Source organism: Gopherus flavomarginatus, chromosome 2, assembly GCF_025201925.1.
Source record: "Gopherus flavomarginatus isolate rGopFla2 chromosome 2, rGopFla2.mat.asm, whole genome shotgun sequence".
Lineage (NCBI taxonomy): Eukaryota > Metazoa > Chordata > Testudines > Testudinidae > Gopherus > Gopherus flavomarginatus.
In genome coordinates this window covers 292307376-292329750 of record NC_066618.1, presented here as the reverse complement: position 1 = coordinate 292329750, position 22375 = coordinate 292307376, and the positions used below count along the sequence as shown (strand labels likewise).

General features: G+C 44.7%; 1 protein-coding gene across 14 annotated transcripts in view; it reads left to right on the top strand.

Moving 5' to 3' along the window:
* PTK2 (protein tyrosine kinase 2) overlaps positions 1 to 22375 on the top strand; it is a 428303-nt gene that overhangs the window by 190076 nt on the left and 215852 nt on the right. For all 14 annotated transcript variants that reach the window (XM_050940664.1, XM_050940665.1, XM_050940661.1 and 11 more), the window contains one exon: positions 10036 to 10123. In XM_050940664.1, coding sequence (XP_050796621.1) covers positions 10036 to 10123 — 88 coding nt within the window. The remainder of the gene's footprint in view (positions 1 to 10035; positions 10124 to 22375) is intronic.

Genomic DNA, 22375 nt, shown 5'->3' with positions numbered 1-22375 from the left:
CCTGACGGCTCTCCGGCACGCGCCGTGGTTGAGCTTACTGCTCCTACTGCTTCCGTGCCAACTGCACCGCAGCCAGAGAGCTCGTCTAAGTCGGATCGCCCGGCACCGACACCTACCGAAGCTCTGACGACCTCGCTACCGTCTATCCCGGTCCCACGAGGGCCGTCGAATCCGGTGCCTGACAGCTCCCCAGTATGCACTGTGGTTGAGGAGCCTGCTGTTCCCTCCACGCCGGAGACATTACCAACGGCGAGGGATCTCATTGCCATGACAGAGTCGATGCTGCCTGACCCCGGCACCGCCGGTGCGGGTAATACAGTCTCTTCATATGACCGTCCTCTGTCAGCACAGCAGAGCGGCACCGTTCATGATCACGGTCCCGCAGATGCTCCAGGTCCCGTCGGCACACCCGACACCACTTGCAGTGCCAGTGCTGTTTTCCTCATCGGTACTGGTCGCACTCGCCGCACCGGTCGGTATCCCGTTCGCCGACCCACTACTATCGGCACCGTTCCGACTCCCGGCACCGCGACAGGTACCGTGACTCCCGTAGCCTCTCCCCGAGCCTCGAGATCTCAGTCGACCTCCCGGCACCGTTCTGGTTGCAGGTCTGGATCTCGTTCCAGGTACCGGTACGCCTCCCGGTGCCGGTCCCCGGTGCCGAGTTGGGCAAGGTCCGATAGAGTCAGAGACTCTGCCCATGCCTTTTTTTAGTACCTCCATGGCCATCCAGACACGCATCCGTGTCATCCCACATGCACAGATCTTATGCTCAGGACCACGATTCTGATACGCCCCCCGACAACCTGAGGTGGAGGAGGTCCCAGAGGTAGAGGACCCGGTATGGGGCCCTCTAAGGGGTACGACTACTCGTCTGTCCGCTCTCCTCTCTGCTCACTAGTCTTTCAGTCTGTTAAGGAGAGGTATTGGCATGGCCAGCGGGCGCCAGCCCCGAAACCGAAGGAGGCTTGGCGAATGAACCTACTTGGCCGCCAGGTGTACTCTGCAGAGGCCCTGCAGCTCTGGGTAGCAAAGCAACAAGCCTTGCTTAGCTGCTATAATTATAGCACCTGGGTGAAGGTAGTTTAGTTTATGGAGTTTCTCCCTCAAAACTCCTGCCAAGAGTTCGCTGCCGTCTTGGAGGACGGGGGAAAAAGGTACCCAGAGCATCCCTCCAGGCCTTGTTGGATGCAGCAGACTCAGCAGCTCGGACTCTGGCCTTTGGTGTCGCCATGAAGTGCATCTCCTGGCTTCAGGTTTCAAACCTCCGGCCGGAGCTGCAGTATGCCATTCAGGATTTACCCTTTGTTGGTAAAGGCCTCTTCGCGGCAAAGACAGCCCCAGGCTGCGAAGCCTGATGGACAATAGGGTTCTAATGCGCTCTCTCAGCATGCATATGCCAGCGACCAAATGCAGGCCTTTCTGTCCCCAGCCGCCATACTCTGTGCCTAGCCAGAGACAGGACTTTGGCAAACGGCGAGGCCAAGGTGGTCGCAGACGAACGTCAGGACCCTTAAAGAGCCAAGGTCAGGGTTCCTCGCAATTACCACTGGGACCAAAGACGAACCTTCCAAGGTGCGCCTGAGGGCGGTGTACCAGTCACAGGCCGGGATCCCAATCCCGCTTTCTCCTGGCGTGGCCCCAGTTAATTTCAGATCGCTGGGTCCTGCGCACGGTGGAGCATAGGTACCAGCTCTAATTTGTTCCAACCCTGTCCCCCTTCAGGGACCCCTCTCACGAGCAATTCCTCGTACAAGAGGTGCAGACGGCGACTGACGAAAGGGGCAAGGGGGTCTACTCCCGTTATGCCCTAGTCCCCCACTCGAACAAAGGTCTCAGACCTTCCTAGTCCTGCGCGGACTCAACCAGTTTAGGATAAGGTTGAAGTTCTGCATGGTATCCCTGGGAACCATTATTCCATCCTCGCCTCCTGGGGGCTACTATGCCGCCCTCGATATGAAGGACGCGTACTTTCGCAACGCCATCTTCCCTCCGCACAGGAGATACCTCCGCTTTCTAGCCAACCGTCAGTACTTCTGGTTTACGGCCATAGTCGCCGTCTACCTTCGCTGATGTCGGATATGTGTTTTTCCGTATCTGGACGATTCGCTTATCCGAGGAGACTCCGAGACACAAACCACTCAGCATGTGGGCATCGTCACGGTCTTATTCACAGGTCTAGGCCTGAGGATTACTATAGAGCAATCCACTCTGGTTCCCACGCAGAGGTTGGACTTCCTAGGGGCTATCCTGGTCTCCGACCTAGCCGGAGCCTGCTTATCACAACTGCGGTTTTAGGCGATGGCAACAATCATCCGAGGTCCGCAGACTTTCCCAACGACCTCGGCTCGCACTTGTCTCAGTCTCCTGGGTCCATGGCTGCCCGCAAGTTTGTAACCAAACACGCCAAGCTCCGCCTCCGTCCTCTCCAAGTCCGGCTCACCTCGGCGTACCACCCAGACAGGGAGCCAATGGTCATGGTAGTCACCGTTCCCTCGAGCACCTTAGGCTCCCTAGAGTGGTGGCTAACTCCCTCCCTGGTGTGGGCAGGGATGCGGTTCCATCCGCCCCAGCCCTCACTGCCCCTGACGACGGACGCGTCATCTCTCTGCTCGAGTGCTCATGGTCACCTCCGAGCTTAAGGCCTTTGGTCTTCTCGGGAGCTGGCATTCCACATCAATGCCCCAAAAATGAGAGTAGTCCGCCTGGCGTGCCAGGGGTTCCAGCGGCAGCTGCGAGGCCGTGGTATCTCGGTGTTTACAGCCAACACAACGGCCATGTGCTTCATAAATAACCAGGGAGGGACATGGTCCTCCCCCCTTTTGTCAGGAGGCCATCCATTTCTGGGACTTTTGCATGGCCCACTCGATGGAGCTGGTGACGTCCTTTCTCCCAGGCGTTCGGAACGCCTTGGCGCTTTGACTCAGCAGGTCTTTCCTGTCTTACGAGTGGTCACTCTGCCCCATGTGAGGCGTTCTGCTTTCCAGAAGTGGAGATTTTTCCTCATATAGACGTGTTCGCTCACCGCGAGAGCAGAAAATGCCAGATGTTCTGCTCCTTCCAAGGTCTCTCCTCGGGATCGATCTTGGACGCATTCCTGATGCCGTGGAAAGGCCAACTCCTTTATGCCTTCCCACTGTTCCCACTGGTTCATTAGGTCCTACTCAAATTCCGCAGGGGCAGAGCGCGCATCATCATGATCACTCCAGCGTGGTCCAGGCAGCACTGATATACCACGTTGCTCGGCCATCAATAACCAACCCAATTACCCTGCCACCCCACCCAGACCTCATCACTCAGGGCCACGACAGGCTTCGTCACCCGGACCTGCAGCCTCTTCGCCTCACGGTGTGGCTGCTGCGTAACTGAGCCGGGGTGGCAGGAAGCCTTCCACCTGGTCAACATACCTGGCCGAGTGGAAGCGTTTCTTCTACAGGTGCAATACGCTCGATCTTGCTCCTACTGAGGTCTCAATCCCCTCTATTTGGCCTGCCTCTGGCCTTCAGCGGCAGGACCTGGCGGTATCATCGCTGAGGGTACACTTGGCAGCCATCTCTACCTTCCAGCCAGGCTAAGGTGGATGTTCCGTGTTCTCACACTCTATGGGTTCGAGGTCCCTCAAGGGCTTGGAGTGCTTGCACCCTCGGGTGCGCCGCCCAGCCCCAACCTGGGACCTCAACCTAGTTTTAACCAGACTTATGTCTCCCCCATTCGAGCCATTCGTGACCGGCCCTCTGCTATACCTGTCTTGGACGACAACTTTCCTCGTAGCTGTTACATCGGCCAGACGAGTCTCTGAGCTCAGAGCTCTTACGGTGGTTCCGCCGTACACTAGGTTTCACAAAGACAAGGTGCAGTTATGACCACACCTGGCTTTCCTCCCTAAGGTGGTTTCGGCCTTTCATGTTACCCACAGCTCAACGCAAAGGGCGCAACAATTGCACTCCCTGGACATCTGTAGAGTGCTCGCATTTATATTGCGCTGACAGAACCATTTCGTAAGGTGCCCCAGCTCTGTCACGGTAGCAGACCAAAGGGAAGGCTTGCTTGTTTTCCTCTCAGAGGATCTCATCTTGGGTGATGGCGTACATCCGCACTTGTTATGATTTGGCTCATATTTCCCCAAGCCACATCACCGTGCATTCTACCAGGCCTCAGGCTTCATGTGCCGCCTTGCTGGCTCGTGTTCCTACCCACGAGATCTGTCGCGCAGCTCCATTGGTCCTCGGTCCATACCTTTGCTTCGCAGTATGCCCTGGTTCAACAGTCAAGAGATGCTGTAGCCTCTGGCTCAGCAGTTTTCATTCTGCCACGTTTCACTCCGACCCCACCGCCTACGTAAGGCTTGGGATTCACCTAACTGGAATGGATATGAGCAATCACTCAAAGAAGAAAAGACGGTTACTCACCTTTGTAACTGTTGTTCTTCGAGATGTGTTGCTCATATCCATTCCACACCCGCCCTCCTTCCCCACTGTCGGAGTAGCCGGCAAGAAGGAACTGAGGAGCGGGTGGGCCGGCAGGGGTATATATCGAGCACCATGACGGCGGCACTCTAGGGGGCGACCTGCCGGCCCACTGAGTTGCTAGGGTAAAAGTTTTCCGACGAATGTGCACGCGTGGCGCACACACCTAACTGGAATGGATATGAGCAACACATCTCGAAGAACAACAGTTACAAAGGTGAGTAACCGTCTTTTGTGTGGAGTTTCCTGCACACCATCTCCTTCCTTTAATGTGTGCTGGGAACTGCAGCTGCCCAAAACCCTTCAGCTCTGTCCCTCTGCGAGCTAGGCTCTGCTCGGTCCAGTTGCAGCCAGCAGCTCTACAACCCGTTTCTGTGAGGGAAAAGGAAATTTTGTGCACAACATTAATTTCATAGAATATCAGGGTTGGAAGGGACCTCAGGACGTCATCTAGTCCAACCCCCTGCTCAAATCCCCAAAACAGATTTTTGCCCCAGATCCCTAAGTGGCCTCCTCACGGATTGAACTCACAACTGTGGGTTTAGCAGGCCAATGTTCAAACCACTGAACTATCAGCAAGCCTTCTTCCCAGAATGGCATCCTATGGTTGAGGAAGCTGAAGCCCTCCCTTTGGCACCATCTTTGCAGCCATGCATCCATCGTCAAGATGCACATGTCCCTACTTGGGCCCTTACCCTCAACTGGGATGATGAACAAGAATACAAACTATGCCTCTGATTTCTTGACCTCACTCCCAGAGCACTGTAGTCACTGCTGATCTGCTCAGGGTCATACCTGATAATACAATTAGTGCCCACTTGTATGAGCATTGTGGGGAAGTGGTTAGAGAGATGGATGAGCCTCAGCAGCCTTTCTGTAAGATCTCCCAATGTGCAACATCTCCAGGCAGGAAGCACACCTCCCCAGGACATCAGGTCAGGTCAGGAGATGGTTGCCTCCACCCTCCTGAGTGCAGTACTAAAACACTAGCACCTTATGCCCCGTCTTGGGTGTGATGGCCATGAGCCTCCCAGCTTTGAGGGCAACGGGCTCCTCCTCCTCAGCCACTGGGATCTGTTCGTCACCTCCTGTTGCCAGTATAGCATACCAGTTCTTCATCTTGATGATTGGGGTAGCTGGGTAGGGAGTAGAACACTGTCTGCTGCCCAAGATGGCGAGCAGCCAGTCTCGTCCCCCTAGAGCAGCTGGTTTGCCTTCCTCCTCTGGTGCTTCTGTGGTCACCTAATATCCGCCATCCCTGATGTTTCCATGTGTGTCCTATCAATGAAGTCCTCACACTCCTGGATGCTACACAGTTGAGCCACCTCCTCCTGCAGCTTTCTAACCTGTTTCGGGACTCCACCAACCTACAGCTCCTACATCCAGGTTATTCCCCCTGGCAGGCTTTTATCAGCGGGAACATACAGGCTGCATTCCCAGCAAGTCAAGACCAGGGCCTGGTGGAAGTCTCCAGGGTCAGGATGGCTGGCTAGCACACAACCCTGCTTCCCTGTCTTTCTTTGCTGACAAACTCAGCTGCTGACTCCCTTAGCCTCCCATATGCCTTCATCTCACCAGCCATGTGTCTAAAAACTTAAAACACTTTAGAGTGACAGAAACTGTATAAATATAAGATGAATGGCTAACCAGCCAATATATCTTAAATTAATTGTCTAGTGAGTGATTGTCATATGTTATTCTTAGAGGTGGTTTAGAGTGAATCTCACAATATTCAGTAAATGTTTACTCTTATGTTGAGATGTGGAAAGAACAGGCATTTTTTTTATTGGAGGACTATTCACATTAAATTCATGGCATTAAAGAAGATATGTGATGGCTTCCTAAGGTTACAAAAGTACAATAAAGAATAGAGTTGAGAGAACAGGAATAAAAATTATTATGGCATTGTAGAGAATGGTTTATTAGGAAAGATTAAAAGAACTAAATATCCGTATCTTGCTTAGCAGATGTTCACGAGTGACAGTTTATAAACATTTGAAGGGTAGGAACAGCAGGGAAGGAGAGGTTACGTACAATAGTGCAAAGACAAGTATGAAGTTAAGAGAAGGAACATGTAAAATGTAGATCACCACAGACTTCTGGACTATGAGTAATTATTATAGTACAGAATAGTCTGCCATGGGAAATGGTGGAAGTGTCATTGACACTAGTATGTTGGGCATGGTTAGGGAACAATTCTTCATTGAAAGGGACAGAGACTGTCGCCCAACAGGCCTTTCTCATCTATTTGTACCTCATGCTTTTGTAATTCAATACTATCTTGACTAATTCATCTTCTGTTGTATGATGGAGATGGGTTCATTAAATCTGTATCAAGATACAGATATATGTAGAGTTATCTTGGGTTTTTGTTGTTGTTTGAAATCTGTCCTAATTCTGTTTCAGCCACAGTATATTACATGTTGAAATAAAAGGCAAAGTAAAATGGAAACTAAATATCATACTAGTCTACCTGAAGCTTTTAGGCTTTGCATTAGAGTTACTTTTAAAATTAAATTGTATGTTAAATAATGTGTTTTAATTTTCTCTAATGCAGTTGGTGACATACATGATGAGAAACTATAGTACCTGCTCTTTTGCCTTTATATTATGCTTCTTGGTATATTTTTTAATTAGATTTAATCTCAACCTTCTCCTTAAGGTTGTATTTAGTCACTAGAATGCTGAAATCACATGAGAAGGATAACAATTCCCTTCTAGTACAGAAGAGGGGGCACTAAAGGTAATAAAAGATTGCGGAAAAAGCAGTTTTTAGAGAAATGAAAACTTCTAAAAAATTTAAAATCTAGAAAGCTAGTATGTGGCTGAAGACTGAAGATATATCAAGATATATAATAGACGGGCAAAATAAGACAAGGAAAGAGAAAAGAGGGAAAATAGTTGTTTTTTAAACAGGAAATTTGCTTCATGCTACATTTGACTCAGTAGTGTAACGTAGTGGTGATTTGGCTTTTTCCAGTGGAGAAATAATCTTCCTTGAGTTTTCCTGATTTTGGACGAGGTATGGATGACACTACCTTCCCTCTCCAGACATGAGCCCACACATGCTACAGGCCTAATTTTTTGGTTGGAAAAAAGGACTATTTTTGTTTATATCTTGCTGTGCATCATGCAGCTGTCTTTTTATATGTCTGAGGATTCACTGATTTTTTTAAAAAGTTTGTTTCATTTTATGCCAGAGGCTGAGCATGTATTTTATGTTTTTGAAGAGAACCTCAAAATATCATGAAAAAAAACCTGAGTATTGTAAATCCATAGTTTTATATGAATAATAAAATATTTACATATATTATTCACTGTAAGCATGCGGACTCAGCCCTGCGGTGCCTCCTGCTGGTCTCTTAGGGAATTAGCTCAATTTCCAGCCCAGAGCACTCTCTGCAGGCCGGTGATCTGCCTTACTGCTTGCTGTTGGCCCCCGTGTCCCTCCCAGGACTCAGTGTCCCTTTTACCTGGGGTGCTGTCCCCTGGCAGTAACCCCTTTCTCTCAGGGTCTCCCCCTCCCAGGGGAACCACCACCCACTATGCACACCTTGCCTCAGTATCAGGCTACTGCCAGTCATCATCTAGCCCCCATACCCTGGGGCAGACTGCAGTATCAGCCCACTCATCATAGGCAAAGGTTGGGTTTGGACCTGCTGCCTTTATCTACCCCTGGGCTGCCCTCTGCAACCCCCGGTACCTGTTGCCTTCTAGTAGGCTGCAGCCTGGGGCTTTCCAGGCTGGGGCTTCCCACTCAGGTGCCCTGCCTCTACCTCCCTGCAGCCTTCTCCCTCTACAGACAGAGGAAGACTGTTTGGGATCCTGGCTCACAGCCTTTTTATAGAGGCCAGCTGTGGCCTGATTGAGGCGTGGCCCAGCTGTGGTTGCTTCCCCAGTGAGCCCAGCTTTTAGAGCTGCAGCCCTCTCCAGGGCTGCTTTTTAAACCCCTCAGGGCAGGAGCGGGTAACCACCCCGTTACGTTCACTATAGACTGAGTATTCAACAGTAGAAATAGGCAACACAGCAAATCAAAATTCTATAGCTGTTTGCCATTTTTGTGAGGTTAGGATTCATTACACATTCAAACAAGTTAATGTGATTTTAGTCAGTAACTTTGTCTTTGTCAGGTATGTCTGCCTTAACTTGTAATCCTTAACATTATTTTCTTCAAGTTGCTAAGCAGCCTTTCCGATCCTACTGAAACCAGCAATATGAAATTTCACAACAAAAGCTTGTTACTATGCACAAACCATTAAATATATTGTTTCAAAATGTTTCTAATTAACAAAGATTATATAGCTGGCCATCTTGCTAAAATGCTGTGCTGTTTGTGATATGCTGGATTTACGCTGAATGAGACTATTAGATTCTAAGATCTTAGGGGTAGGGACCACCTGATAGGATTCTTTAGATGCCACTGCAGTACCAATAATTAATAATACTCAATCAGTTTCCAAACAGTTTTACTATTTATAAACAAAAGAAAAACTTTAGGGAGACCTGAAACTCTGGCATAGCCAGTAAATCAAAGTGACTGATAGTCCTGCCTCTCTGGACCTCCTGCTGTAATTGAATGGTGTGGCAATGTCATGGTGGGATTTAGATTTTTGAGTTATTGCATGCACTTTAGTACCTAATATGGGATATGCCTATCTGTTGTGAAATCCTCCTATAGGTAAATCCCAACAATTCCATTGGGGTAGTCCCAGGAGTAGATATTGCAGCACCTTTATTTGATAAGAGATTGAGCCTTTTCCAGCTGAAAATGAGCCTTTGGCTAATGCACAGATTGTGGCTCCCTGATGGGCTATACCAGTTGCCATTTTCACTTGGAACAGCACCTGTCTACTCACTTTTGCCAACAATGCATTAAACATTCATGCTTGTGCTCACCAGGAAACATAGTGATTGTTACTTGCTCAGATCAATAGTCCATCATCTTAGCTTCAGCTGCTACCACTACCTACAGCACCTACAGCAAGACCTGGCAGCCCACCCAGGTCTGTGAGGTCAATACCTCAGTCCTGATAACAGCCTCTTTGAACCAGTATAGATCTGCAAGCCCATCAGGAAAACATAATTATCTGTTACAGCAAGAGGTTCAAACCTACTACTCACCTCTCCGTGCTTCCTACTCATAAGAACTGCCAAAGCTCTTTCCTTCCAAACCACCCCAATGAGATGAGGGTTTCCAGTAAACATAGTGCCAGGTATACTTTTTCCTCTGAACCTCAGTATTACTGGGCTGTCAAAATGATGGTTTCCCATTTAATTAAATTAATTTAAATTGTAATTGCTTTTTTAATAAAATTTTAAGAGTACTTGCAAATTATAGAGGTTTGGGGTTTTTTTTGTTTTTTGTTTTGACATTGTAATCATAGAATCATATGTAGGGCTGGAAGGGACCTTGAGAGGTAATCAAGTCCAGACACCTGTGCTGAGCCAGGACCAAGTATACCTAGACCATCCAGGACAGATCCTTGTCGAACTTGTTCTTTAAAAGCTACAGTGATGAAGACTTACTCTCCTTGCATTATGAATGTAATCCTTTTTCCCTTCTTTTTAGATATGAATTGCGAATCCGATATTTACCAAAAGGATTTCTGAATCAGTTTACTGAGGACAAGCCAACACTAAATTTTTTCTATCAGCAGGTAAATTTATTTTGACTATTGTTTATTTTCTCATCTGCAATCCTGAAAGTTTGTTTTGCTTATACAGGGAACAAGTTGCAGCAGGAACAGAAAATTACAAAAATCATATTATTGTGCATTTAAATAGAAATAGAAGAGAGAGTCACTTCTTTCTCACCTGCAAGTGATGAGGAATACTTACCCCAGGGGGTGTGTTTTGGCAGATGTTTTCACAATTTGGATGCAATTTACAGTTCACTTCGGTGTTTTTTATTCATATTTCTCATTTTATTAAATTATTTATTTCCATTATATTGGAAAATATAACTAAATGACCAAATCATTGTGTATATTAATGATTCATGTACATGTATTAATTACTCAACCTAAATACAAAATGGTATTTTCTGGATTTTCAAGCATTCTGCAGCTAGACTCTCCACCTCTGATCATATTTAGCAACGATCACCACAAAAATGTGTACTAAAAGATTAACCCTCACAACAGTCCTTAAGGGCTCAGGTTTATTTTCAGATTTGGACTGTCTATTTGTCTCTGTTATCTAGGGCCCAATTTTCAGATATGTTTGAAATTAAGCATTTGAATCCATATTTTGATGTCTGAATTAACAGGTAGTTGCTTAAGATGGTTATTTAAGTGGCAAAGTACAGATTTAGGTACCTAACTTTAGATAGACAAGATTTAAGTGAAAACATGTCCCTCTATTGTATAAAGAATAGTTTCCTCCAGTTGCAGGAGTGACTGGATGCAGGGCCGGTGCTTCCATTTAGGCGGCCTGGGCAATCGCCTAGGGCACCAGGATTATTGGTGGGCGGCATTTTGCCAGAGGGGGCGGCAGGCGGCTCTGGTGGACCTGCCGCAGTGGTGCCTGCAGAGCGTCCGCTGGTCTGCGGCTCTGGTGGAGCTGTCACAGTCGTGACTGCGGACAGTCCGCTGCTTGCGCGGCTCCGGTGGACCTCCTGCAGGCACGACTGCGGCAGCTCCACCAGAGCCGCGAAGCAGCCGACCGTCCGCAGCCACGACTGCGGCAGCTCCACTGGAGCGACGGGACCAGTGCATGGGGCGGTGAAATTGCCGTGCACGTAGGGCGCTAAAACCCCTAGCGCCAGTCCTGACTGGATGAAATTCTGGCCTGTGTTTTGCAGGAGTTCGGACTAGAAGATCATAAAATTCCCTTCTGGCCCTAACAACGTATGAAAACTCAGCCCCTAAAAATACTGATGCTGCCTACTCATCATACAGGATTGTTGCAATGTGTTTGATTGCTGTGATGTTGATAATGCACATCACTGAAGTACTGTCAGTGTTTAACAAATAACTTAATTGATACTGACAGTTGTTTTTCTTAGCTATGTATTACACAACATTCCTATATTGTGCATGTAACAAGTTACAGCTGCAACCACTGAAAAGAACTACTTAATTCACGTAATTAGTTTAAAGGTGACCTGTAAAAAGGGAAAATGCATTTGTGCCCCTTTTGAATCTTTATGGAGCATTGAAAGGGGAACAGATTTTTATGCATGGTGTTTGGAAGGGTTTTTTTCAACTCCAATAATTAATAAATGTGTTGAGGAAAGATTCCACACTTCCACCCCTCTGGCAAAGCTCCGCCCAGGCAAGCTCACAATACACACTGTTCTGAGACCCCCTCCCCAGAAGATCTCTACCAAAAGCAGGAAGGCCAGATTTGACATGTCTTATATTTCAAGATTTACTAAAAGGCAATAAAAGAACCCATAAAAAATGTCCCAGGCTTTTTTTCCACATAAGAAAGCAAAAAAGAGCACAAGCTCACTCCCTTTAAAGAAATAAAACAAAATTGTGCAGGTTGCCCTTTGAGATTCCCAAGATTAGCTTTGGTCCTTGTTGTCAGGCTATCTGGAGTGACTCACAACCGTGAATGCCAACCTCAGGGCACACAGGCAAGGAACAGGGCACAGAACTGGTTGAGAGTTTTGGGGTTATTAAATCCCAACTGGTTGTGAGTTCTATACTTAGATTTCACTAACCAAATAACAAGTGTGAACTCCTCAAGCACTATAACAGCCTTAACATGGAGTAACAGACAGTCACCATGGATACTCTGGTCTGTCTTGCCACCCAGGCAAGCCTGCCTTTGTGATAGATGGTCCCCTGCACCAAAAAATCGTATCAATGTTCAGGTTACTCCCAGTCCCAAGGGACCAGTTACTTATCTCAGGTCAAGTGCATCCTAGATCTCCCACCAAAGACAATGCTTATAGCCAATCCTATAGTAAACTCATTTCTTTTGTCTAGTTAATAAGCCTTTAGTGAGAGTTTTATACAAGGTTAAAGCAGGAAAACATACACACACAAATGAGAATACAGTCTTAGGTTCCAAAAGACGATAGTAGCTGCTGTAATATACAAGCTTTATATGTCCTGTAGGGCTAAACCAAGCTAAACAGCTGGGGACCCCTTGCTTATGTTTAGAAATCTTAGACTCAGAGTTCAAGCAGCTTAGGGATACAATTTCTCATGAACAGGGATTTGTGTTCTCTTCCCCCAGTATTCAAATTGGAGGCAAAGCGTTTGTGCAGGTCTCCTCTTCGGATTGTTTTAAAAGTCAGTAAAACATTTGTCTCCATGGTCACCCATGGATCTTCCACTCCAAAAATTACAATGGAATACAGGAGATCTCTGTCATGCTTTGTCCAAAAATAACATTTCATATAAGTATCCAAAATACCCTCCACTAATAAGTCAGAAAAACAGAAGTGTGAGAGAGAGGGGTGGGGTAGAAAGCAACCAATTAACCCTGTGAAGTTAGTTTGAAGTACAGGCTAACAGCAGCAAATTAAGCAAACTGAGAAGAAGGAAAAAAGGATATTGTTTGCTCTGAGCAAAGGGTAGGGCTCCCTAAGTTTAAACAGTTGGGAACCCTTACACCCAGGTTTTTGTCCTGGCTGTGGAGGAAGAGTGGGGGTTGTTATCTGCTTTTGCAAACCCTGAATTTGTTCCCCCAGTGTCTGTTGCTTTTTTTTGCACCCCCAGTGAATTGCAGGCGTGCCCTTCTCCGATGCAGTTAACTGCTTCCAAGCAACTCCATGTGTTAACCCGCTCACTCACTGTTTTTCACTTTGAAACATTTTTTTCTTCACTTCCCCAGACCAAGTTGAAGCTCCCATCTCTTAAGGTGGGCTGTTAACTCTGCTTCTGACTTCAAATTGCCAAATTATCTTTAGACACCTGTAACTCTAATTTACAGTTCTCCAGTTGTCTTTGCTGGAATAGCACCAAACTTGAAAGAATACTGGCAGCCTCCTATAATGCTACTTTCACTTCAAATCTCTTAGAAGTGGACTTAAGTGCCTCCTTTCCATGGAAGGCATCCTGTCCACATGGGCACGGACCTCATTCCACTACCGATTTAGCAAGGAGAGTGAGCTCCTCAGCCAGCCCCTATCCCTCTCGGTCCCCTAACACTGTCCCCATTTCCTTTTTAATCTCATCCCAGGTTGACCCCCTCACCTGGAATGGGCCCGATTCTTCCGTAGCCACTTATCCAAAAAGGCTGTTATCCCAGCTTGCAAGGACCCGCAACTACCGTCATGAGAACCTGCCATACCCCCTTCAAGCAGCTGCATGGACTGTTGGGGAGGGGGACTTACCTGGCTGCTACTCATCTGTCCAGTGTGATACATCTGAGTCACGGCACCAAGATGTTAGAGGGCTTTCCCTTCACCCCTTCCCCTGGTTCTTGTCACACAGACAGAAAGCAGAAGACCAGAAGTCCAAAGTGTAAGCAATTCGATGTTTATTGGGGTTAGTTCCAAGCAAACATATCCATAGGTCTACCGGCCGACTCTGTTTCCCAGTGTTCCATTCCCAACTCTGACACCGCAGAGCGTTTACCCCATGTCCCCCATCCCAGCTCCTGTGCCGAAGTCTTTACCCCATGTCTCCCTTCCCCATTCCCCCTTTCCCCTCCTGCTTAGCCCACCCAAGTATATGTTCGATGCATGCCTACAGTCCCACCCCTTTCGTACGCCAGGGGAGGGGCAAGGAGTGAGGTTGTGCTGTGGTCAGGGATAGGCATTTCTTTGGTCTTTTAGTGTTTTATACATTCTCCCCAAACCCCCTTTCCCCTTCTGACCCTGGTTGCTTGACTTTGCCGTGAGATAGGAGTTGAGGCAATCTTAGAGTGCTCTCCAGTAACACTTCAACTGCTCTTATCTTTCCCCATTGTACTAACAAATCCATCTGACTAGGCAAAAGCAACATCACAGTGTCTTTGTCCTTTGTTTACACACATTAGTATAAGATATAAGAATTTCAAACCCAAAATTTTATCCCAGGCTAACAGCTCTGTATACTAACAATATTTAGTTTTGAGAAAAGAAGTCTGAGAGAGTACCTGATAACAGTCTTCAAATATGTTAAGGGCTAGGATCGATTGTTCTTCATGTCCACTGGAGGTAGGATAAGAAGTAATGGCTTAATCTGCAGCAAAGGAGATTTAGGTTAGCTATTAGGAAAAACTTTCTAACTCTAAAGGTAGTTAAGCTCTGGAACTGGCTTCCAAGGGAGGTTGTGGAATCCCCAATCATTCGAGGTTTTTAAGAACACGTTGGAAAAGGATCTGTCCTGGATGGTCTAGGTTTACTTGGTCCTGCCTCAGCATGGGCATTTGGACTTGATGACCTCTCAAGGTCCCTTCCAGCCCTACATTGCTATGACTCTGTGATTCAAGAATTAGGACACGAGATTCAAGAGAGCCACTAGAGTTTGGATGGTTTTGTGACTTTATTCAACTACATATCATTTGTTTATATAATCTGATCTGGATTTTTAAAATTATACTTTGCCAAAAATATGGATTTTTGGCATGTCTGGACATGCCTAAAATTTTAGTGAGAAGAATGGGTATGTTTCAAACTGCATAGTTGTACAGTGTTTGGTTGAATCTCTGATAGCACCAGACACTTGTCATTTTCCAAGTTTAAAAGATTTCTGTATTTAGTTTTCACAGAAATCATTGTTGTAAAGCCTGACACTGAGATAACAACTGGAAATGAATAGAAGCAACACTTTCTTAGTTTCATCACTGAGTATTTCATCCTCTCCTTCAACAGAGATCCAGAAGTCCTTGTTTGTTAGATTTGAAAACATCAGCGTTTTCTTGATCTGAGGTGCTTAAGGTTGAAATGGAGTCCATCATTTCTGAGAACAGGTTTTGAAGCCAGTTGAGATCTGGCGACTCATGTTCAACTCCACAAAAATATTCACCAAAAGGAGAATACAATCCAGACAAATAAATTCAAATATTTGGTCTGTAATAATGTTTTGAGCAATATCATGCTATTCTTTTTAAAAGTCTGATAACACTAGAAACAGATCAGTAACTCCCTTTCCGGTGTGGGGTCTCCACAGACAAAGCTTCATCATGAATCCTCTGATTTTCTCTTTCATATCTAGTATATTTGCATTCTTCTCTTGAAGTGTTAGTTTCAGTGCAGTCAGTTTGCCAAGTACAGCCATCATGTAAAGTAACGTAGTCAAGAACTCCACATTACACATGTAATCTGTAAGGTCTGTTTTCCCAAGGAGGAAAATTCTGAATTCACACAGTTCAAAGACTCATTGTAACACTTCTCACATGACATCCACCTGTCATGGTACAATTCCCCACTCTGAACCTTAGCGTCCAAAAGATGGGGTACCAGCATGAATTCCTCTAAGCTCAATTACCAGCTTAGAACCTGTAGCGCTGCCACCAACCAGGAATTCCAGTGCCTGGTACACTCTGGTCCCCACAAAACCTTGCCGGGGGACCCCCAAGACCCAGACCCTCTGGATCTTAACACAAGGAAAGTAAACCCTTTCCCTCACCATTGCCTCTCCCAGGCTTCCCCTCCCTGGGTTACCCTGGAAGATCACTGTGTGATTCAAACTCCTTGAACCACAAAACAGAGAGGACAATTCACCTTCCTCCCTCCTTCTCTTTCCCCCTCCCAGACTCTTCCTGAGAGAAAGTAATCCTGGCACAGAGAGAAATCAGCCTCTCTCTCCCTCTTCCCTCCTTTCTCCCCACCAATTCCCTGGTGAATCCAGACCCAGTCCCCTGGGGTCTCACCAGAATAAAAAATCAGGTTCTTAAACAAGAAAAGCTTTTAATTAAAGAAAGAAAAAACAGTAAAAATTATCTTTGTAAATTTAAAATGGAATAGGTACAGGGTCTTTTAGCCATAGACACTGGGAATACCCTCCCAGCCTAAGTATTCAAGTACAAATTAAAATCTTTTCAGCAAAATACAAATTTGAACTCCTTTCAGCCAAATACACATTTGAACTCCTGCCAGCCAAATACACATTTGCAAATAAAGAAAACAACCATAAGCCTAACTCACTTTATCTACCTAGTACTCACTATTCTGAACTTATAAGAACCTGTATCAGAGAGATTGGAGAGAAACCTGGTTGCACGTCTGATCCTCCTGAGCCCCCAGTGTGAACAACAACCAAATTCTAACAGCACACACACAAACTTCCCTCCCTCAAGATTTGAAAGTATCCTGTCCCCTGATTGGTCTTCTGGTCAGGTGACAGCCAGGCTCACTGTTCTTGTTAACCCTTTCCAGGCAAAAGAGATACAAAGCACTTTTGTTCTATTAACTCTTACTTATCTGTTTATGACACCACCTGACTTCGCTGTGAAATGGAAGCTGAGTGTGGTAAGAGTCTATCTCTTCGCACAGCACACCAAAACAATATGACTTCATTGTCTGGGATTTTATAAAATTAACAATTTTAATCATAATGTTGAGGGCTTCATGTAGTTCACATTGCAACTTTCTTGATACCAGTGTTTGGCGATGAATCATGCTGCCATGTCCAAATTGGTGCTGGTACCACTTTATTTACTCACGCTTAGCGTTATTGTTCTTTTTGGTCATGGCTGCGGCCCCAGTTGTGCACAGCCCTACACACACAGCCTGGTTAAAATGTTCATCCACTCTGAACATATTGATGATCTTGAGTATTTCCTTCCTTCCTTGGGTGGGGATTTCTTTGCAAAATAAAAGTTCTTCAGCTATTGTACTTGCTTTGACAAATCTCATGTAACACAGAAGCTGAGCCAGTTTGGCTACATCTGGATTTATCAAGCTGCAATGCAAAATGCTAACTCTTTTTTCAACTTGTTCTGTCAACTGGTCCTGGATATTTTCTGCCAGTCATCAGTGCGTTGATGGATGGTATTGTTTGACATAGGAATGCTTTTCAGTGCCCGTGTTCTTTCATAAATATCTATTGCTGCTGGAAGTAGCAGGGTCTCAGCAATGGTGTGTGCTTGTTTGTGTTTTGCAATTCACATAGTCACAGCATAAGATGCTTCTAAGACTTTGAGGGATAGTTGCTTCTTTAGAAATTACGTTTTTTGCTGCTTTAATTCTTCTTGTTTCCAAAGGAAAAAGTTATAGCCCTCCTTTACTTATTCCAGGTGTTTCTTTTCTAAATGTGTCTTGAATTTTCCTGGTCTCATATTTTTATATACTAACACTTGAAAACAAATGACACATTGTGGTTGGGGACTTTCCACGGTAATATCTAGACAAAAAAACAAACATAATGTAACTATTATCATACTCTCTACTTTTCTTCCTTTTCTGTTTAACTTCATTAAAATTGTCATCTTCAGCCAAATATTGGCTACACGTAGGCTTTGCCCTTGGTAAAAATCATTCTATTATAAAGATAAGATGCACCTGTCTCTCTCTCAGCCCCATTTCCTTATCTACCAGCAGGGAGATCCTCTTTTTGCTCTCTGCTCCAGCAGGGAGATTTCAACTGAAAGACTTCCTGCTGAATGCCTCCCCCAGCAGGAAGTCTCTCTGCTGAAAGCCCCCTGCTGGAGTGGAGATCACAGAGAGGTGCCCAGCTGCAGCAGCAGCCGTAGCATAAAACACAGACCCATAGATAAGACACAGATGATTTTTAAGCCTAGTTTAATAGTCTATCCATATGTTTCTATATCTATATAATGCCGATTATACTACTTACTTATCTTTCCTTCTGTAGGTTATTTTGCACTGTATTTTAGTTACATATAGTTACATTTGTACCTGAACCCCAGAGAGGATTTGTCCCTCTCTTTCCGTAGGGGAAGGTAGCAATAGTTTATTCCTGAAACACCGTTCATGATTCAGCTTATCTCTCAGGCTTTCTCAAAGAGCAGCTGCTACACCTCTTTTGGCTCCAGGTCCTGGCAGAGTATGGGTTGTGGGTGTCTTTGAATCATTGTGGATCAATCCAGGCAGACAGTTTGCTGCCAGTGTCTCAGTGTCCTGGGATATGTAGAGGAAACTGAAGTATCTCTAGACTGAATCAAACCTATAAAGTTCTACATTAGTGCTAAGAATTTTCATCAGTTTGTGTAGTTATACTAGCTGTGATAAGAGTAATCAAATCTCAGTCTTTCATGGTAAGGTATTACTTATAGTGATCAGGAAGAATCCCCCCCATTTGCCATTGCATATTTGGCTTAGGTGCATTATGCTCATAGAAAGCATAGGTATAGAGAGTTGTCTTTTGAACCATCAGATTATTGCCCATGGCCAGTAGCTGAACTTGACAAACCAGTGGTCTGATTCAGAATAGCAAACACCGTTTCATTTACTGTTCAATGTCACACTATCCATGGCTGCTTTCAAATAATACCAAGCATGAGATCAGGTTCACAGTGCACACTGAAACAGCTGCATTTGATTGTCAGAAAGTTTTCCTTTACCTCCTAGAAGCAGTTCCAGAATCTGTCTTTAAATGCTGTGCAGTTTGACTGTTTACCCCATGAGTGACTTGATTTGTTGTTCAAATACATGTATGCTAGCACAAAGTGCTCTGATGAGTAACAGTGTAAGCACTGCTATTTTGCATGCTTCTCTCTGGAAAATTTCTGTGTAATCTTGCATGCTACTTCTTGGCTTTCTGGCTGTGTAAAATGTTGACGTGAGTTGTGGAGTTTAATGAATGACTACATTTCAGTCTTGGTCTAAAGTTAGGTTTCCTGCTCTTTCTATCCTTAAAATTTTAAACTATATTTTACTAAAATTACCCATCTAGTTTAGTCTCCTATTTGAAGTTAGTAATTTAACAGAAAAATATTTTTCTTCATATAAAGAATATTGAAGAATATCCAAATCCACTCTTTGCTGATCTGTCCTGGCTATAGAATAGAATGAGGTTACAGTTCAATAGGCATAAGGAAGGTTGAGCAACAGTGGCTTGTAGCTGGGCTGATGGTTATCTCTCAGTAAAACTTGGAGCGTAGGTAGAAATATTTGATTGTGCCACTTGTCCACTCACACTGTTTATTTCTAGATATCCTTTATAGCACATTGAAGCAGCAATTAAAACCATTTTTAACTGACTATCCCTTAGGAAATACCAAAATAAAAATGTAAGAGAAACCTTTCTGATTCTCTAACTTCCCTGACTGCCTGCTGGGCTTCCTGTGGCTCTGCCCCACCTTTACTTCCTGCTGGCTTGTGGCTTTCCTATGCTAGCAAAAGGGTCTTAAATCTCTTTCAACTGGGGTTTGGGCTTTGTCCTCCAATGTGCAGGAAAATGTAATCCCTTTATAGCTTTCCCTCCTCCAAGGTATCGCCATAATAGGGAACAGCTGTATATCACCCTTTTCCCCACCAGGCATTACAAACCTCTTCTGTTTAGGTTCTTATATTGTTCATCACCTTTATGTTGGTCCCTACTGCTCTTGACTTAGGGAAAGGCCTTGTACAGTGGAAATTTTTTACCTTGTTCCATACTTTTGTACAAAAGTCTGTCAACGATGGTCAGTCCTGGGTATATTTGCTCCCTATGGGAAGACATTTTTTGGCACCTGTTCCCCACCCTCTGCTTGACTCTGCAAAGCAGGTCCCCAGTCCTTCTGTTTACCTCTCTTGCAGGCCCAACATCTTTACTTTCTCCATCCCATTGTAGCCTTGTAATTCCTCTTACCAAACAACGTCCCCACCTCTCCTGTGCTGTCAACTAGAATAGTAATTTGGTTTCTGGCTGCCCAGTTGCCTATCACAGAGATGCAGCCATCTAGTCAGATGGCTTCTTTGCAGTGGAACATTTCCCAAAGCCTAGTGCTTCCTTGACCTAGGCAGCCACCTATCCAGCCTTCATTTAACACTACTTCTGCTTCTTACAGTGTGTTACTTGTGGTGGGGCTTGAATTGGGCATCATAGGGAATTCTTTGAATTACTAATGTCCAAAATGTATTGGATATTTAGGACCGACTTTTTGTTCTGCGTTTGTACAGCCCCTAGCACAGTAGGGCGCTGGTCCGTGACGGGGGTTTGTAGGTGATACTGCAGTATAAATCCACTAAATAATAGTGGAGTAGCATGCAAAGGTTGCAGTAGTCAAGATGTGAGAGGAGGCCCTCAGAAAAAGTTTTAGTAGTTTGGACACAGGGGAGAGGCTGGATCTGTATCCTGTCACACAGGAAAAAGTGGCAGGATTCAGATGCTCCCTGGATGTGTCTGTCTAGAAAGAGGCACAAGTGAAAGGTAACCCAGAGATATGGGCCTGACTGATGAGAGGGATGATAGTGATCTTTTCCCAAGCCTCCAACTTCTCGCATCACCTTTGATATCTAGAGTTCTGTTTTGATTATGTTAAATTTAGGATCGTGTTAAATTGGCTAGATGTCCATTAGATGTTAGAAACAGTGAGATGGAGGCTTTGTCTGAGGGAGACATAGATTTGGAAGTTATCATAAAGATGATAGTCAAAGCTATGCATGTAGAGGAATATCGGATTGTAGATCTTTGAGGATAATTTGTCGTTTTAAAATAATTTGTAATGCACCTCATTACTGCCCAGTTATGCCTATTTTATGAGAAAGAGTCCCTGACTTAACACAGCGTGTGCCATATATTTCCCTCTAAAATATTCCTAGTCCGGTGCATTTCAATCGGGGTTAAATTAGTATTTCAGAGCATTTTTTTTCCCAAACATATCCCTGCTCATACCTTTCAAATGTCGACATTTGAAGGATCAAACAATATGCTGTCCAGCATAGTAACATGTGATTTGGTGTTGAGATTGAGCAGTGGTGTTTAGTTTGAAATATACATATCTTGATGATTTTTTTAAAAGAAGTAATTCTTTGAAACAACATTATGGGACTGTATGAAGAAGTGAAGTTTCTAACAGTTGCAGAGCCTCATGTGAACTTTTAGCTGTTCGGTTACAACAGTCTCTATATCAAGAACCAGTGTAATTTTAAAGCTCTTAAAATATTTATAATTCTATTTCTGAAATGAAAATCAGCATCTCTTGTACTGTGATATAGAAATGTATCATCTAAAGTAAACAGTTTGTAAACATTTACAATATTTATTTCTGCGTGTTACAGTAATTTCAGATTAGACTTAACATTACTTAACTTCTCCGTTAAAGCTTTTTATAAAGCTTGGTTGTAAAAGCTGTAGGCTATTGAAAAATAGCAGTGCTGGCAGGGAATAGGACTGCTTAACCTAATTAAGTATTAACATCTCTTAACTTTGGTGGTGATAAAAATAGAAAGCCTAGACCAAATGACTTTGTTTGATGACGATAAAAGCTATAAGGAAAATCAAGGCCAATCAAAGACATCTTCAGAAGAGCTCTATATTATGACCAGCACTGATACCCCATAAAAGAGATGTGCATAAAGGGCTGCTGGCTGACACATAAAGTATGCCCTAAAGGGAAGTGTTCATAAATGTGAGGCTTGCAGCTGCTTAAAAACAAAAAAGATAAATCAAACTAAACATCACCTTTCTGCTGCTAACAGCTTATAAGGATAATTATAAGTAATATACCTTTTTGAAGAGGTTAAAGTATATACATTAAACATTATATTTGGAAAATAAACATTACAGTAGAAATTTTGTTATTCAACAATCTCAAAACCCCATCTGCCTTCCCCTACCGAAATAGGTTTGATTTATATAGTAATATAAGCTATTTTATACTTCTTTTGTGTTTTGTATAAAACATCTCTGTTTTCCAATAACACAGTGTTTGTGCAATATACTAGCAGTCTGACTACTGTGTGTCTGTTTGCTGTTTACTAGGTTCCTAGCCAAATTCAATCCTGGGGCAAATGCATGCTTTGATTTTAAAGTTGTGCCTATTTACACCAGATCAGAAGTTGATCTAGTGGCTTGAGTTGTCAGAATTACACAAAGTGTATTCACACTAGGCTTTTTTGCCAATTGAGAAAGACATAC